The sequence below is a fragment of the Pimephales promelas genome, chromosome 8, assembly GCF_988280905.1.
Source record: "Pimephales promelas chromosome 8, fPimPro1.hap1.1, whole genome shotgun sequence".
Classification (NCBI taxonomy): domain Eukaryota; kingdom Metazoa; phylum Chordata; class Actinopteri; order Cypriniformes; family Leuciscidae; genus Pimephales; species Pimephales promelas.
Window position 1 is genome coordinate 34,870,921 of NC_142776.1, and position 19,940 is coordinate 34,890,860.

General features: G+C 38.0%; 1 protein-coding gene and 1 long non-coding RNA gene across 11 annotated transcripts in view; one reads left to right on the top strand and one right to left on the bottom strand.

Moving 5' to 3' along the window:
- ptprt (protein tyrosine phosphatase receptor type T) overlaps positions 1-19,940 on the bottom strand; it is a 259,071-nt gene that overhangs the window by 172,629 nt on the left and 66,502 nt on the right. For all 10 annotated transcript variants that reach the window (XM_089134443.1, XM_089134444.1, XM_089134449.1 and 7 more), the window contains 3 exons: positions 8,589-8,860; positions 3,130-3,211; positions 605-720 (listed from right to left, as the gene is read on the bottom strand). In XM_089134443.1, the coding sequence (XP_088990569.1) occupies positions 605-720; positions 3,130-3,211; positions 8,589-8,860 (470 nt within the window). The remainder of the gene's footprint in view (positions 1-604; positions 721-3,129; positions 3,212-8,588; positions 8,861-19,940) is intronic.
- On the top strand, positions 1,525-13,732 carry LOC148978132 (uncharacterized). Its single transcript, XR_016169558.1, has 3 exons — positions 1,525-1,634; positions 2,950-3,060; positions 12,275-13,732. It is a non-coding gene; the product is annotated as an uncharacterized LOC148978132 (long non-coding RNA).

Genomic DNA, 19,940 nt, shown 5'->3' on the forward strand with positions numbered 1-19,940 from the left:
GACAATGATCATCCTTGCAAAATCTTATAACTGATAAGAAGCACACATAATATGTTTAAAAGATATTTTACAAGATGGTCCATGGTGTCACATCAAGACAAAGGCACAAGCTCTCATAACACACTGGCATTATACGTATCTTCTTGTCTTAGAGCTATTCACAGGATTGATGGAGGCATAAGGTCTCCAGCCAAGGGAAAAAGTCATTTGACTTCATGAACACAGACACTGACTAAAAAATCTTGCTGACAAAAATCTCCAACTGGTTATCAAGTTTCCTCAAGTGATGTGTCTCAGGAGGACCAAGGTTAAAAACCTCCCAACGCACACACATAATCGAGATGCATAGAGATTTAGAAAAACATGTTAAGCATGTATCATCAAACCAGGGCCTTGTCCACACTAACGTTTTGCTCTTCATTTTGGCCAGTACACACTGAGAGCGTTTTTGTCCTGCGAAAATTGCATCCGCTTTCCCAAGTTTCAGTGTGGATGAGAAACATTTGGTAAACGCTAGTTTCAAATGTATCCTGAGTAATGTAGACATAGCCCAGGTTTGGTGTGTCTGTGAATGTTTGTATAGGTACAAAGTGTGTGAGCTCACCTGTAGCCAGAGTTTGTCATGTTGTGACCATTTGCCTCCAGCAATACACTGGAAGGTTGCATTCTGTCCCACGTTCACCTCGACATTCTGCAGCCGCAGAAAATGTGGCGTCTTGCCTATTAAACAAAACACATATATCTTCAAAAACTTCTATAAAGCACATAGACACTGATGGTTAACTATTTTAAAGGATTAGTTCACTTTTGAAAAAACTTTTGCTGATAATTTACTCACCCCCATGTCATCCAAGATGTCCATGTCTTTCTTTCCTCAGTCGAAAAGAAATTTAGGTTTTTGATGAAAACATTCCAGGATTTTTCTCCATATAATGGACTTCAATGGGAACCGGATGGTTCAAGGTCCGAAAGATAGTGTTAATAACAGTTTCAGATGCAGCTTCAAATGTCTTTAAACGACACCAGACGATGAATAAGGGTCTTATCACACTTTTCTAAGGACAAATGCTAGCCTTGCTATATTCTGTAAGGCGCGTTTGCAACGTCACGTAATACGTAATTACGTTCAAAAGGTCACGGGCGACGTAGCCAGAACTACAGAGTCGGAGTGTTTACAAGTTGAACGCATAGGTTGAACGTGAAAACTAACTCAAACGCCGTTTACAAAAAAGAAATTAAAAGGTAAAACAACAATGTCGGACGATTTTGATTCTGTACTTCCGGCTACGTCGCCCGTGACCTTTTGAACGTAATTACGTATTACGTGACGTCACAAACGCGCCTCACAGAATAGAGCAAGGCTAGCATTTGTCCTTAGAAAAGTTACATTTTTGGAATAAGTTTTGAAATAATCGATCGTTTCGCATGATAAGACCCTTATTCATCGTCTGATATCGTTTAAAGACATTTGAAGCTGCATCTGAAACAGTTATTAACTGTCTTTTGGACCCTGAACCATCCGGTTCCCATTGAAGTCCATTATATGGAGAAAAATCCTGGAATGTTTTCATCAAAAACCTAAATTTCTTTTCGACTGAGGAAAGAAAGACATGGACATCTTGGATGACATGGGGGTGAGTAAATTATCAGCAAAAGTTTTTTCAAAAGTGAACTACTCCTTTAAGTCAAAAAACAGGTGTACTTCATCACTTTAGCAACACTTTAGCAATCACTTAAACATTTTTATTTTTATTATTATATCAATCAATTGGAATATAAATGAATCATTTCAAACCTAACAAACATCTTTTGTCAAATATTTAACTTAAGTGTACTTGTGCCATATTCTCTAACAAAATATCAAAACAAATGTCTTTTAATGTATTTAATGACATTCTGTTTTTTTTTTAAGTGTCCGAATGCTCTTTTAAGCTCTTGTATGTTCTTTGATGGTAAACATGGTTTCTTTGTTCTGATTGTACATTTAGAATCGACATCTGAAAACGAGAAATCAAATGGAGCTTGTATTGTATATAAAACTATTTGCAAAAGACATTCTCTCTCTTTATAGGTGCATTTGTCTTTTAACAACAACTCTTGCACTGAACCTACTCTCCCAGCCAGCTTCATTATCTGTGAATGTACAGTACGCATTCTGCGCAAAAGCAATCATTATTTTTCAATTAAAGTAAATTAGAATATGGATTTCAATTTTAGTACCTCTTTAATGATGAAATCTTAAAATTGCCCACATGGCACATAAAGTCACGATAATATCTATATGTGTGCCTTTTAAAATCAGCTCTTATTAAAAACTATTTTTAGTTCTGGTTGTGTAGAATAAAATACTAGCTTACTGCATACTGTGTAATATACACTGTACAGTCTCAACTGTTTTATAAACATTGCATGTGAAATTAAACTGTCCATTATGCAAAGATCCATTGTGTTAAGATGAATTGCTTTGGATAAAAGTGTCTGCTAAACTGATACACGTAAATGTCACAGTCAAGTTACATAGGCTTTCAGTTATCATATAGGCTAGACCGTCCCATTTAACAACACTTGGTTCAACAAATAGCTGTGTCCATGCCTTCGAAGTCCAAGTCCTTTGAAGGATGCAGCCTCTGAATGCAATAGGACATCTAAATGAAGGCGTGATGAGCCATTCGCAACACATTTTTACTTCTGTAATCGGACAAAATTCTGAGTGAAATGGGATTTTTTTCAGTCAAAAATGTTCTGGAATAAGATGCCATGATGAATCCTATAATACGCATTAACCTAATTTCCTCATTGGTACTGCTGGCTTTGGATTAGGGACAGAGAGATCTAGGACAATGGATGTCAAAAGCTAAAGTTCTCCTGTCATAACAAGAATGATGGGGGCCTGAAGTCGGAGCACTCAGCTCTGCAATCTGTCTCCCTCTCTTTCTCGCTCATCCACAGACTTGCTTGTTTGCTGGCCTTTTCCATCTCTGTTCAACCCTCGATCCACATGAAGTGCTTTTCACAGTAGTTGACAGACTGAGCTCCTACACCGTAGCCAAGACTGTGAAAGTAAGCAGGTGCTATGTGTGTGTGTGTGTGTGTGTGTGTGTGTGTGTGTGTGTGTGTGTGTGTACTCACGGCAAGGGTGGGCCAAAACGTGCATCTCGTCCACTGCGATGAACCCAGGATGCCCTTGTACAGATACTGCCTCAAAAATAACCTAAATGAGAGAAGAGGGGAGAGGAAACCAAGCGTTTAAATCAAGTCAGCTTGTTTCAGACTGAACTGAAATGGTCAATTTATTTCAAGCAAGAAAAGGATTGAAAATATTCATAATGGCGAGTCAACAGGAAATATCTGACTGCTTAGACTAGTCTTGCAAGTCACATATTTTTTCCTTCAAGACTGATTATAACTTTAAGTCAGTTACATAAAGAGGTATCAATTATGAATCTGAAAAGTAAGATTGTTAGCTGAAAAGTTCATTGCTAGTTGGCCAGACGAGTCTTAAAGCAACACCAAGCAACTTTACATCTGCGGTCCCCCTATAGGTTGTAAGCGGAATTACGGCTGTCGTAAATAATTTCGCCTACCGCATCATTCTGTCGCGAGCACGCACATGCACTCTGTTTATCCAGCACCGGCTTGATTTTATGAAAGTATGATGTAACGCTTGCCGTTAAGCAAGTCAAATCTTACGTCTCATTCGGACTACAGATATGGCAATCTTACATAGCGTGGATATATCAGATAAAGGACCGCAAAGCAGTAGCATAAGTGCATTTCACCATGTCATGACTTGATGAACCACTGAAACCATTTTGAAAACATTATTTTAAGGTAAATTTTCTTACTTAGTGTTGCTTTAACCTAACTGCTATGTTTATGCATCTTGTTCACACCAAGGACGAAAACCATAACGATACATATATCATTTTAAAAAATCATTTTAAATTTGAAAGAATAGCAGAGTCCACACCACAGTTATAATGATTATGACAAAGTTGAAATCACCTTCAGGACTTTTTTTTTTTCAGCTGATGAATGATAAAAATATTGACAGCCAATTCAAGTCCCCAAACTTTAAGAAACTTGAGCAAGACATAATAATCTGATCATCTCGAGTACACACATATGGGACTGGCATGGTTTGCATGACATGTGGTGAAGACATGTGTGGTCTGAACAATGCCCTCTCTCTCAGAGCTGCCAAGGGCTGGCACTAGAATGCCAAAACCTGGACACAGGATGCACTCGAGTCCCAGGCTTTCCAAAAAAGGCCTCACTGTGATCACGCAAGGGACTGAATCTACTTGCCCAGATTCAATTCTCGCCATGTTATCCAGGGTGAGACTATAGAGACTGAAGGTGTGTATTTTGCACAAACCACAACCAGAGAATTTCACGTTTCAGATGAGAAATGTTGTGGAAACTACTTTGTGTTGTTATTTACTGTCAGTTCTCGATTCCAAAGAAAGTCATACAGGTTTGGAAAGACATGAGGTTAAGCAAAATAATGGCTGTATTTTCAATTTTGAATGAGCAAACCCTTTGCATCGTAATTTTATCAGCCTTGCTCCTACTCAAGGACATTGCTGCATTCATAATTTATTCACAGCATTATGGCTGACTCAAATGATCTTTAAAATGGTCATGGCATGGTGGAAAAAAATGCTTTTTTAAAACAAGTTCAAACAGAGACAGAATTCATTTGCCTTTTTTCCTTATGCATATTATAAAACTTTACTTTTTAAACACTGCACGTTGAAAGTGGCACCCTAAGATTTAAAACATATCACGGCAGGAAACGAGTCAATTAATCCAGAGATGTGTTTTGGCAAAATTGGCCACTTATCTGGCGAATTCGTTGCTCTAATCAAACTCTTAGTGGGATAATTTTCTGTATAGTTTATGCTCCCAGGGGCAGGTTTTCTAGTAGATATTAGTTCTCGATATTTAACAGGCAATTTATTAAGTTCAACTCAGCAAGAGAAGAGAGTCCTTTTAAAAACTTTAAAAAGCCGTTCAGTGAACACAAACTGGGAACGAGCACAAACAAAGTGTGAATCTCACAGTTTTTGTTGCGAACATGTCCAGGTCATATTTCACCACAAAATGAAAATAAACAAAAAAATGTGAAACATAATTTTAATATGTAATCATAAATCATAAAAAAATACATTATTAAAAAAACAAACAAAAAAAACACTTACATTTAAAAAAGAAAAAGCAATATAAATGTAGACAAAATACTCACACACTGTAAAAAATTTGGAGTAGGATTTACTTGAAAAAACCTTGCTAAACGATCTCACTCAGAAAATGCTAGTAAATTTACAAAGATTTGCCAAGTAAAAACCTAAACATAATTATCAGTAGCTTTAATTAGAAATCTTTAAGTTAAATTTACTTGGAATGTGGAATTAAGTAAACTTTACAAAAAATAAGTAATTTTAACTCGGCTTGTAAAAGGTTGATTAATACCGATTTCCTTTGCCTTTGTATTACATTTCACTAAAACAATTATCTTGAATTTTATTAGTCATTTATAGTATGTTCTTTACTTAGATCATCTAAGTAATTTATATATACATCATGTCAGACTTTAAGCCTTATGTGAATGCAAACACCTCAATACTTGGTAGACAATACACAATGGTGGTAACATTTGATGGATCGTTTTTGTGTTTGAATGTGTCGTTTTAAGCAAAAAATTTACTCGAAATGTCACAAAATGGCAATTTACTAATACTGAAAACAAAAATCAATGATAAAACAGTGTAAATATACAGCTGGAAACCAGTGAAAAATGAACCTCATTAATTATTCAAGGTCCAGTGCATGATGGGAACCCCAGTATCAGAAAAGTTTAGTAATTTTTACTTAATTTTATTGAGTTGATATTACACTTTCATTTATACTCGCTTGAAATAAGTACTGATATGGAATTTACTTAGTTTTTTAAATTCTTGCCTGAACTAACTTTTTCCAAGTAAATTACATTGGGTTTTTTCACTAGTATTTACTTAACCAAATCATTTTTTACAGTGCATGATAAAGTAAACAGCCTTTAATGAACTGGGCTCATGTCATGAAGATGAATGTGAGTTCATAAAGGTTTCTATAAACAAAACGATTTCGTGTGTGTGTGTGCGTGTGTGCACAACCCATTGCGCTGTGGAGGAGGAACTACAAACACATGTAAAAAGTGTTAAAAAACTACAAAACATGGCGGATATGCGCGACCGACGGTGAGAGGTTTAGATAAAGGTTTGAGTGACTAATCAAAGTTTAAACCTGATAAAAATATATTTATTTCATGTTATCCGTGTTATATTTCATCTGCAATAACGATGTGGACTTTTATAAAGATCCGTTTGACCATTAACTTTTAAATGCATCATTATGCATTAATATGAGGAGAGTTCTCTGCATGAAAGACCCGATATGGTAGGAAATGAAATGAAATATGGAGGACTTTAACTGTGACAAGATGATTGACAGGCCAGTTTACTGTGACAGGATGCGACAGAGTGCAACCGGTAAAGACGCAATTGACCTTTCGCTGGCCCCTCCCCCAAAACGGACATTATCCAATCACACATCATAGCATCCGTTACTATGTGAGCAGGTCCGTCGAACATTAACTATATATTTCTAACTCCAAACAATTATCTACTGTACCAGTTTATAAAATCTTCTTCAAGGCTGTGCTGGTTGCATTTGAAGTACATGTCATGGGGTTTCTCAGATTTCGCTTGAGACCGGTATAAGCATAGCCTCGATAGTAGTCGTGTCTCCTTCATTGCGTATTTTTATATTTTGAATATATATACATATATATATCGCTGGATGGATATCGTTGAGGTATTGCTCCAAAAATGTCACTGACACGCAGTGTTGGGTGTAACTAATTACTAAGTAATTAGTTACTGTAATTTAATTACTTTTCCCTTGAAAATGTAAAGTAAGGGATTACTCTTAATTTATCTGTAATTTAATTACAGTTACTTCTGATGTAATTAAGGTAAATACTGTGTATAGATCAATCCGATCTTACTGCGATTCGTATGCATTTTATGAGGTGTCTAAATCATACGACCGCACACGTACAAATTTGTACGAATTATTGTAAAATATGTATGAAAAAAGTGTGAAATGTCATGAGATCAGACATAAAACAATAGTGGGTTTAACATCAAAATGTATTGTCTGATGCTAAAAAGTATGTTTTTATAATGTAACCTTCTCCACCTTGGTCAGTTTAAGGATAATTCATGCAATTTTATAGTATTTATTTGAAAGAATTAAAACAGCTGGTTGAGATTGATATGGGATTTTGAATGTAATTAGTAATTAAAAGTAATTAAATACTTTTTAGAGAGAGTAATTAGTACAGTAATCTAATTACACTGTTGAAGAGGTAATTAGTAACTAGTAATTAATTACTTTTTTAGAGTAACTTACCCAACACTGCTGGCACGCACTGGTATACCTCTTCCTGTCATGGCAATCTGTCGCGCTGGCCGTGTTTGACCATGTTTGATGGGTGTAGTAACAATAACTAGGGGGCGTGGCTTTTGCGAACGGTCAATTGTATGATGTGATAATATGTCCCAAAGTTTGTGTTCTCTTTTGCTACACACTCAAAAGTATCTACTTTTTCTTCACAAAAAGATACACACTTTTAGGGGTAGTATAGATAGGCGAATTGAGATGCAGTCCATAAAAGTGAAACTAGAGATGAATAAGTCCAGATAACTGTGACAGCTAAATCGTTAAAACCAGTTAAAAGATTTTATTGCATTTTAGCAAGACAGCCTTCTTCAATATAAATTGAATTGAAATTATAATATAATTTAGTATATATAATATATGGTCATATTTTCTTTTTTGAGATTCACCCCATAGCACAAACACACACACACATACACAAAAGCTCTGATATTGCCTGCTGATCAAATAGATACCCTTAGCAAATATTGGTCTGCTGTTTGCCAAGTGAAGTTCAGTATTCCCAGCACAGGCTAAATATTTGCTCTTCTCATTAGTTAATTCAATTACACTGCTAATCTTATAAGGCTATTTCAATCCACAGATTGATGGGCGAATCTATAGACAGAAGGAAGAGGAGGATAAGAGGCAGAGAGAGAAATCTGGGTGTAAAGAATCAAAAGAGAAAAAGGAGGGGGCGAGAGTGAGAGGTAATAAGCAAAAAGACAGATCTAAAATTAACAGCTAAAAGCTTATTCACCAGGGCCATTTGTGGATGAGATTAGGGGACAGAGATTGCAGTGGTAATTGGAGTAGAGAGCAATCTACTGCCCCACTCTGCAGTTCAATTGGAGCCATTCACCACAAATATAAGGCAGAAAATAAACTTTAGTAGATTTCAGTGGCCAAAGGGACACCATTTGCAGGACATTTAACTGTGGTTACAAGGGGGCTCCATCTTGCTAGTTGTCAAGTGAATCATGACCAAGAGAAAAGAGCAATTAGTTGATCTATTTCCATTGTAAGTGCATTAGAGTCAAATGTTGTCTTTATTTTGAACCAGAAGAAACCCATATCTTTGGTATTGTTAGCGTCATGCTTACCTGGTAGGAGTTGGGCCAAAAGGTGCTGATGGCGAGTTCAGCCTTCACCCAGCCTTCAGTGACAGGTGCTGAGGCATTCCAGATGGGATTCCCCTGTGGTCCACCATCCACTTTTATGTAGACATTGAGGGTTCCGGGACTTGTCCCATCCCGGCTGGACAAGGAGTAGTGGAAGTCTATGCAGTGGGTGTCATTCTCTTTTAGTGTGGGGAGAAGCAGGTGGGCCTTCTGACCTGATGCACGACCTGAAGCATTCACCATCATAAAGGAACCTATAAGAGGAAAACATATTGTACAATCGGTCAAACAAACTCCCAGAACCTTAAAGGGGTGGTATAATGCCCTTTTTACAAGATGTAAAAATCAATCTCTGATGTCCCCAGAGTGTGTTTGTGAAGTTTTAGCTCCAAATACCCCACAGATATTTTTATATAGCATGTTAAAGTTAGCACTTTATGAGGGTGAGCAAAAACGCACCATTTTGTGTCTGGCCCTTTAAATGCAAATGAGCTGCAGCTCCCGACACAGTGGGCGGAGCTTCAAGAAAATGTGTGTTAGCAGCTCCGATTACCTCACGCAGACAAACTGTTCTGCCTTTCGTGTTTAAACCGGAGTCATACAAAGATGGAGAGACTAAGAAGAAGTGACAACATGTAGAATGCAACAGGACACCTCTGAATAGTTAGTTGATGAATTTATGTTGCTGGTGTGGAGTTAACTATCTTCAATTAGAATATTCTGTCAGGATAATCTATAAATCACTTGTATAGGGACTGTTGTGAGACTTTCTATTGCATGTGAAAAGACGGATGCTACAGTTTGAGCTGAAATCACATATGTGCTCTTCTACAACAACTCTTCCTCTTCTCAACATGGACTGTGTTCCTGGGGGCGGGGTTTATGTAAATTTTAGGGTTAGTGATGTCACTAACCCGGGAGGAAGCTTGTGTAGTTCCTACCAGCCGTTTGTTGTAGTCCTTAAAAAACGATTTCTTTAAAAGCAAATATCTCCCTTTGCTTTGAGCTTTGAGCGTTGTAACTTTGCAGATGTTGCTTATGCTCAAACAGCAAAATTACACGCTTACTAAAGTTAGAAAAGTGAAATCATAATCAACCACCCCTTTAACCTAGAAGGAACAGGAAGCAATATAATATAACAATAGAAAAAGAATACTCTTTTCACGCACACTGAAGGCTGCAATGTCATTTTACTAGGGCTGGGTATTGAGACAAATTTTACAATTCGATTCGATTTCGATTACGATTCGATTCGATTCAATATCGATTATTTTGGATATCAGTTACAATAAATGGCAATTTTTCTCAAGGGAATTAAATCTCTTAACTAATGCTGTAAACTATGGGAGACTAGTTGTAGCCTACTAGGCTTCATTAGCCTAATAGGAAGGTAATAATGAATGAATCACTTAAATTACACTTTTATTTATTTTTACAATAAGAAGATTATATGAAATATAAACATTTAAATGGTGGTTGTCATAAAAACTTGCCAGATTTATTAAAATATGCATTAAATATTGAAGAACTTTAAGATTATAATGCATATGTAATATAGTGTATATATTTAGCAAAATGCTCCTCTCTGAGTTATTTTTGTCTATCTGACTAACGAGTTGATGTGGGTTTTCTGAGGTAAATATGACGATATGAGGCTACGATATGATTACAAGCTGTTTAACTGACGTCTTTCCACGGTTGAAACGCTGATTGAGCGAATGAATGTGACATGATACGCATTTCGATAAGTTGTACTCTATCTTTTAACACACTTTCAGATGCTCATTCATGTTTATTTCGCGCTGTGACTGGTATTATTAAGCCGGAAGAGAGATCAACGCTGTTGCTTCTCTAGAGCTGCGCCAGAGCGATCTCACGCCACAGCGCCAAAACTCTATTTATGTTTTTGAATTTCTAAAGAAAATGGACGTAATTTGAAAATTGAGACTTTGTTTCATATCAATGGTAACAAAGGACAAAGATTATTGCGATTTTTTTGAATGCGCGCAGCCGCGATACAACGTCCCATTCATTTAAATGATACAGGATGACTAATCGATTCTTGAGACTTAAGAATCGATATCGGTTCGTAAAAATGAGAATCGATTAATATCGAGTAATCGATATTTATTACCCAGCCCTACATTTTACACAGTCATGTTATGGCCTTTTGTCTCTTTGTAAGCAGAATACAACACATAACTGGCTAACTGCCTGCTATAAAACCACATGGAGATTGTAAGTGCCGAGACACTTTTTATAAAATGATTCTGCAGACACCTTTACATCTGTTTTCCTCCAATTTTTATGAGACAATTTGCAGCCTTATTGGTGATTTTGTAAAAGTCTCTACTAACAATGGCACTGCATTAGAAAGAAGAAAGAGCGCAGGGCTTTAGAGGATACAAAAAATTATTTTTAGTTAAGCTAAAGTTAAGCTAAAGAGCTGTCTTTTTTAAAAAAAAATTATAGTAATTAATTTCAAGTTCTTTAAATATTCCCACTTAGACATCAACTCATTCATGTCAGGTTTCGGCCTTAACATAAGTGACAGCCTACTGTAGTAATCAATCAAAACTCTGGCTATTCAATGGTATTTTTACAGCAATTATAGTGCTGGCCTGTCAGTGGCCATGGCTAGATGACTCAAAGGCCTTAGAAACATTTTAGAAACTGTGTGCATATGAAGAGTTCAGATGCAAAAGCCTCTAAATGCCATTTGAAATTTTCATCTTTAATGATGATTTTTGTCAAACTTGTATATTTAAGTTCAGTAATTTCACTTAAATAACAATTAATAGGTAATTATCATTGCCATTTAAGTGAAATCACTGAACTTAAATATACAAGCTTGACAAAAATCATCATTAAAGAAGAAAATTTCAAATGGCATTTAGAGGCTTTTGCATCTGAACTCTTCATATGCAGCTCCTGTCGCTATAGGGACAAATCTAGGCGGTGACATCCACAAATCTACTATACTTAATATATGCTGCTTGCAAAAATGTTTTTTCATCAGAACACACGGCTACTTCGGGAATGCCTGCCAAAGCAGATCCAGGCTTTTTGGATCCAGATGGTTTACATGCATAGGTTAAAACATCACATATGTAGGTCAAAATCAGTCCCAATTTTCTTCCGACACCTTTCTGCCTGGCTGTGCTAAATCCCCGTGCATAATTTGCTAGGTGGGCACCCTATTCATCACAAGTATTATCTAAGACATGACCACAAGACCTGGGCGCATCACATCTATCAATCAACACAACCTTGGGCCCTGGGATGAGGCCAATCAATTCCGCACACTGATCCAATCTAGCGAAGGCCCCCTAAACAGCGGGCTGCTAGTGAACTCGCCTGATTGCATTTCATATTCAACCCTCTCGGCCCACGTGCATTTTCCATCAGGTATTCCGAGCAGACATCTATATATTCCCTACCGTTGATGATTGCCAATATATATGTTCGGGCAAAACGAGGCCTTTGAACCAAGAGGCAATTTAGACCGAACCTACAAGCAAGCAATCAGCCCTATACTACCACGGTCAATACGAGTGTCCTCAATCACACCGTCGGCCGCTTCAGTAAATTACACTGTCTTAAGCTGAGCTAATGTGAAATCGGATGTAATGGTTGCATGATAAATAATTCAACACGTTTTATTCCAGGTGGACCGTTGGATGCACAAATCACTCTTGATAAATCAGCCCGCACAAGCATGACAACACTACAAACATGGCTGTGATTGGCAGAGTCTTGCGGTGGGACTTTGCATGAGAATGGCAAATGGAAATGAATGTTTACATCACGAATAATGCCATGTTGCCGCAGCTCCCGGAGGAAAACAGATTAAAAACATGTAGCCTCTAAATTGCTTAACCTGATTTAAATTATTTCCAGGAGTCCCAATGCATTGGAGACACTCACATTCACAATGCGTTTCGTTTCTTTATGAGTTCTGGGGTGAATCAAAATATTATTAATCGTCTAATATATATACTTGAGAAATACTTGCGCATTCTCAAGGGCAACACTATTTGGATGATAATTCTTTTTCCTACAACTGTGAAACACAGATAAACACAGATCAATGGCGATGAAGATTTCTCTCAATACTTACTGCAGAATGAAAATAGCTTCTAGAGTAAAACGCAGCACTTGGCGATCTCCTTTACTAAAATCGATAGCAATATGAGAGTCTTTCTCAGCTATCAGCAAACGTACCATCAAAATAGAGTCCTCAGAAGCTTCACTTCACGGAATCACAGCTACACTTAATGTTGTTGACATCAACTAATAACCAACACGTGGTTTTCGAGACCAACGACGAGACAGATCACGTCTGTAAAGCATCTTCACAGGGGCCACACAAGGCAACCTGATAAGGTATCGCTTGAGTGCCGCTTGGTTGACAGCTGTCACCTCACCTGAGTTAATATAAAGAGATGTTATGTGAATTCATTTACGTCTAAACGCCCTTGATTGGAAGATTTATCGGTTCAAACATATGAGAAGCAGTTTTAGAATGGCGTGCAATTCACATCAATCTTCGAGACGCCTGGCCCTTGTGCGGCAATTTCGACTCATTTTCTCTGAGAGGATTCTTCTGCGCGTGACTGCAAAGTACCAAGAGGACTTGCTGGTGAAAGTCATTATTCCCTCTGAGTATTTCCACAGGGAGCTCTTTGCACTAAATGTCACATTCCCGCCATCATAATATGATCCCCAACATGACAAATAGCAAAAACTCTGCAAGTTGTCACTTTAATATGCAATTATGGCAGGTCTTTGTACTTTGGGCCCTCTGCTGCTCGGTCTGATAAAGTCACGGCATTCCTCATTTCTGCCTGGCAGTTTTATCCCGGGAACAATAAAGTACTTATTTACCATTGAGCCAAGCAAGGGCGGTAATCTGCAATGTACCATGGAAGAGCTTATACGGTGAAAGGAAAAACACAAGGAGGAATAAAAAAGGTAGAAGTGAGGAAATAGCCTCAATAGGTGTGACAGCATATATCACAGATGAGTATCACTTTGTGGAAGCGCAAAAATATTCAGACAGTAGAAAAAAAAGACGAAAAAAAACTTTACAAATACACTACCATTCAAAAAAAACATGTTTTAATGCTTTTAATAAAGCAGGGTCAGATAAAATGTATCAGAAGTGGAAGTACAGTACAATATTTCTATTTCAAATAAATTATATTTTTTTGAACGTACTATTCATCAAAGAATCCAGCACAAAATCTTGAAAACACAACTGTTTTCAACATTGATAATAATAAGAAATGTTTCTAGAGCAGCAAATTAGCATATTAGAATGACACTTTGCATCACATGAACATGAATGAATGATTATTAAAGCATTTTAAATTGTAATAACTAGGGCTGTCAGTTAAATGCGTTATTAACGGCGGTAGCGCAAACCCATTAATTTTTTTATCACACGATTAACGGCCTTTTTGGCCTAGCAAACTTTGTAGTTTTCTTTCACATGCTTTTGCAAAAATGTTTTCAATAAAAATACATTTGCACAAAGCAAGCCGATCCGCTTTTCCATGTTGATAAGAGCATTAAAATGGTTTTAATGTAATCTTACCGACCTCAGAGTTTTAAATTGAGAAATTGAGGTCCTGTAGCGTAAATGTGAGGGGGAGAAATGGTAAATGCATGCGAAAAGTCACATGATATGACTACATTGGTTGATTACACTGTGAATGAGATAATTCCCACGTATCATGTTCACAACTGATCCGCAAATAACCTGAGAGGGAAATAGACAGACTAATTGCCGAGTAAACAATTCACCCACTCGGACATTACATTTTGAGTCACGTCCAAAATCAACATGCCTTATGAAACACACAATGAGTCACTTTGTAGTGATACTTTTGTGTGTAAACCTGAGGAAGGTCAGCTGATCAAAATTTGTGATGATGCAAGTTTGAGTATATATTTTTTTCAAATAAATAAATGTGTAAAAACCAGATGCAACTGGATCTTTAATTTTACATAAAACTAAATAAAAACCCACACAGTTTGCCTTCTCATATCAGAGGTCCACTATACAGCCCTGTTTCGGAGGAAATGGTAATGTGTCAGCTGCAAACATTTCATTTGGAGCAGCTGCGAGTGAGAGAAGATGCGTGCCTGATGCACTCCCCCAATGACAGGCTGCAGATGGGCCGTCCCATTATAAACGCATACATACTTTTCATAGGGGTCCCAAGAGCACCGTGGATCTGTGCTGTGGTCCATTTGACACATTCAAGCACATTAAATTCCCCAATTCCCTTCTCACCTCATCCAGGGTGTGTATGTGAAAGTCAGTGGAAAAGGAATGGAATGGATGCTTTTATGGCAGAGAGGCAGGATGGGAGACAGTTGGGTACTTCCGTCAGGCCCCATATGTTTGCTGTCCTGGATGTGTAATGGACCTTCATGATGTGACACTATCCATGTCCTTTCCTCCTCTCCGAAGCCCTCATTATTACTTTTCACACATGCATGATCTCAACCAGAGCAGAAACAGCCTCGCCCTGCTTGTCGCGCCAAATGACACGTGATTGGCGTAGAGAGTCAACAAGACCCACCGGCTGTATGCCGCAATTCGCCATGGCCCTCTGAAATTGCGCCAGCTCCCTATTTCCGTGAGCTATTTTCAAGCAGACAGTGGGCAGTGTCGCAAACCCCCGAGACTGTGATAATCTGATAAGTGGAAAATCGATAATTGAAGTGTCATTATCAGAATGAAGACACCACGGTTGGGAACCGCAATGCAAATCAGTGAATCGGCCAATGGCAAATCCAATAGATGCAACTTCATCTGTGGTTAAGGATTGCAGCTCACACTTTCTGCTGATTGGCTACAGAAGAACTGATGGTGACTATTTAAATCACGGGTAGATGCATCCCACCAATTGCTTTTAACAGAACAGAATATCTAATTAATATTCCAATGAGGATGTGTTTTGAAGACATTCAGTGGACCCAAGAAGTATTTGGACACTTAAAGGAATAGTTCACCTGAAAAAACGAAAATTCTGTCGTCGTCATTTACTCACCCTCGTGTTGTTTCAAACCAGTATGACATACAATGTTTTGCAGAACACAAAATACATTTTGAATAATGTTGGTGTCCAAATAACATTGGATCCCACTGACTTTAATTGTATGGCCATTTTTAAAGAAGAAAGATGGTCAAACAGGTTTGGAGCAACATGAGGGTGATTAAATGATGTCAGAATTTTCATTTTGATGTAAACTGTCCATTTAAGCCACATTTATTCATTGCATTCATTCCATTAAGTCATTGCATTAGAAGCAAGTAAACCAAGTGGCATCTACAAAAATAAAATTCTGCTTGATTTTCTCAGAACGTTTTTAAAATGCCATTTCGATTTAATAACTGGTGATAAGCAGTGATTTTTAATAAATATATGAAATCACAAGTTCATCACATAAACTCTGAATGTTTCACTAGTAATTGAGAAACTACAAAGGTCTAAGTACTTTTTATAAAACATTTTTAACTGCTTTAAATGACGTCTTTATTAAAAAAAGTGTCAATGATATTTGTGTGTATAAGTGTATAAGTGTCAATGATATTTGCAATGATATTTGTTCATAATTCATAGTCATGGATATTCTGGTCCAATTTGTTATGTTTATTTTGCCATTTGAATGTTCTTTCTGAAACTGGGCATCTTGGCATTTGAATTACTATACGGTTATTTGAAATTCTGAAATCTGAATTTCAGAATAGATTTCAAAAGAAAAAGGATTCTTCTGCTTCTTATTCTACTACTTTTGTGTGTGTTTATTGTGCAACAAAGGATGGCCTTTTATCAGTTCCCTAATAAAGTCTCCCTCAGTGGCCAAGTTGATCGTTGTCTGGCTATTTGTTATTAGCATCTAAAAGGAATGAACTGAAAAGATCCAAAGGTGGTCAAATTGTCTGGCGAGATCATAGCTAGACTAACAAGGGAGAGGAAGAAGAAAGAAGAGAAGGTAGAAAGATAAAGAGAGATGCAAAGATGTCCAATAATGCCTAAAAATACATTCTAAACAGATACACGTTTCCATGCCTGGAAAAGTTTCATATTTGCTGCGAAATGGTCCGGAATAATGAATCTCAGTTTACGGTGTATGAATGTGGAACCTTTTAAAACAAAAAAAGGAACTTTCTAAATTGGTGCATTTATGTCAGTATTTTCAGAAGCAGAGAAAGACTATTTCAACTCAAGCTCCATTTATACTCAAGTAACAAGTAAATGCAGCTCCAGGTCAAAATATTTGTGTCAAATTATGAGTTGTGTTGAGACAGAGGACCTGCTTGCTCCAAATTTACAGTAGCCCTGGCCTTCTTATTGCCGGCCCACGTCCAGATTCATGAAAGGAACAGGTGGCTGAGAAGAGGGGCACAATAGCGGCACCCTACTGGCAGCGTGCAACGAGGCAAACTTGATGCTTATTGCACCTTGTCACACTGTCATATATCCAGTATTACTTCTATTTTTTGCGAAGACGGTCTTTCCCGTGCATAGATCAGGTGTCCTTGAGTTCTAGGTATGGTACAAAAGGAAAGCATAGCAAAGGCCAGCACAGATCAGGGCGAGTAGAACCTGAGGAGTTATATTGGTGCCGTGACCCGGATAAAAAAACATACCTGGGATAAACACGGCCAAAAGCTGGTTAGAGTCCAGTTCATCGATGTTGCATGAGAAGTCTTGCATAAAGGTTGCCTAAAGTATTTAATAAGAGGGCATTTTTTAATTATGGCCAGCTTGTTTTGGAGAAACGCATTTATTTCATAATGTCATCTAGCTCCCACTTTCAATTATTTTACTTCAATGAAAGGTTAGATTTTTTTTAATGAAAGATTAAAAGGATAAACAATCCAGCCATTTTGATCATATTTACAAGGGGTGCCATTAATTCTGACCACAAATGTATATACATATACGTACATACATACATACCTGTGTGTGTGTGTATATATATATATATATATATAATTTATATACACAAACACATTTGTTGTTCAGTCCATCACATTTGTTGTTTTTAAAGCACATTTAAAAACAAGTGAAAAAGAAGCTTATAGTGCAATATATATTTCATTGACCAAAATTGATATAACAGTATATCTGCTTACATCATCCACCACTTATCATTGCTCTAACCATCTTGACACCTACAGAGATTTGTCTTGCCAGTTTGGTAGAGATATCTTGGCTTCTGTTAACTGTTATGGTGGGCAGAAGTCCGTTGCTGCTTAAGTAGTCCCTGCTACTGCTCCCTTGAGAGCAATTGGACACTCTCGCCTATGCTGCTGCTATAAAATGTTTCCAGCTGAACTCTTCAACCTCACAGAGGGAAGTGTAGTCCTGGGCCCTTGAGAGTGAGCCACGAGCGATTTTGTCAGCCGGTTATTTGAGGTTGTCCGTATGCTTTCACACAGGGACGGCCGCTGAAAGCCAAGCTGAGACACTCAAATCCCAGCGACAGACAAGAAGTTTACGGATAACAATCAGGATGGATCCACCTTGGGTGAAAATGAAAACAGAAGCTGCACTAGTAAATTCGATAGGGGTTAACTCCATAGGGGTTTCCTGGGAACATACTGAAGGGTATTAGAGCAGCAGGAGGAAGATCAGTGAAAAAACGTAATTTTGATAATCACGATTATGTTCTCTCTTTACTACCCCACATGATATTATGAAACACCACATTCTACTATTCATTCCACATTCATTCACTCCCTACAGAATCATTGTGTGCGATAGCAGCAGATACCACAACAATTTATCTCTAAACAAACCAAGCTAGATTTATACATGTGTGACGCATGTCACAAGTCACGCATGTTCATCGCCCATTGGGCCATGTTATCTAAAGGAACAACAAACAATAACAATATAGCCAAGTCTTTACCTAGTCACAATCTTCATGTAGGGCCGAAAGGGCCTTCAGAACTGCCTTAATTCTACGCATAGATTCAACAAGGTGCTGAAAGCATTCTTTAGAAATGGTGGCCCATGTTGATAGGATAGCATCTGTTCCACCACATCCCAAAGATGCTCTATTGGGTTGAGATCTGGTGACTGTGGGGGCCATTTTAGTACAGTCAACTCATTGTCATGTTCAAGAAACCAATTTGAAATGATTCAAGCTTTGTGACATGGTGCATTATCCTGCTGGAAGTAGCCATCAGAGGATGGGTACATGGTGGCCATAAAGGGATGGACATGGTCAGAAACAATGCTCAGGTAGGCTGTGGCATTTAAACGATCCCCAATTGGTACTAAGGGGCCTAAAGTGTGCCAAGAAAACATCCCCCACACCATTACACCACCACCACCAGCCTGCACAGTGGTAACAAGGCATGATGGATCCATGTTCTTATTCTGTTTACACCAAATTCTGACTCTATCATCTGAATGTCTCAACAGAAATCGAGACTCATCAGACCAGGCAACATTTTTCCAGTCTTCAACTGTCCAATTTTGGTGAGCTCTTGCAAATTGTCGCCTCTTTTTCCTATTTATAGTGGAGATGAGTGGTACCCGTTGGGGTCTTCTGCTGTTGTAGCCCATCCGCCTCAAGGTTGTGCGTGCTGTGGCTTCACAAATGCTTTGCTGCATACCTCGGTTGTAACGAGTGCTTATTTCAGTCAAAGTTGCTCTTCTATCAGCTTGAATCAGTCGACCCATTCTCCTCTGACCTCTAGCATCAACAAGGCATTTTCACCCACAGGACTGCCGCATACTGGATGTTTTTCCCTTTTCACACCATTCTTGGTAAACCCTAGAAAATCCCAGTAACTGAGCAGATTGTGAAATACTCAGTCTGGCACCAACAACCATGCCACGCTCAAGATTGCTTAAATCACCTTTCTTTCCCATTCTGACTTTCAGTTTGGAGTTCAGGAGATTGTCTTGACCAGGACCACACCCCTAAATGCATTGAAGCAACTGCCATGTGATTGGTTGATTAGATAATTGCATTAATGAGAAATTAAACAGGTGTTCCTAATAATCCTTTAGGTGAGTGTATATATACACAACATAACAAAGCTAGTACTCATATGGCATAAAATATGTATAAATAAGAGCCAAAAACAAGGGGTAAGAAAGATTCTCTCGACTAGATGGTGGCATCAAGATTACTTAGTAGAGTGTATTAGTCAGTGAAAGGGAAGTGCACTTGGCAGAGTAGGGGATAATGACCTACAACTGGAACATCGCCCAGTGCTCTGTTCTGCTTCAGTGGTGGCATGGAGAGCATCACGAGCCTGGGGTTTACAGCACTTTAAGACACACACACACAGTC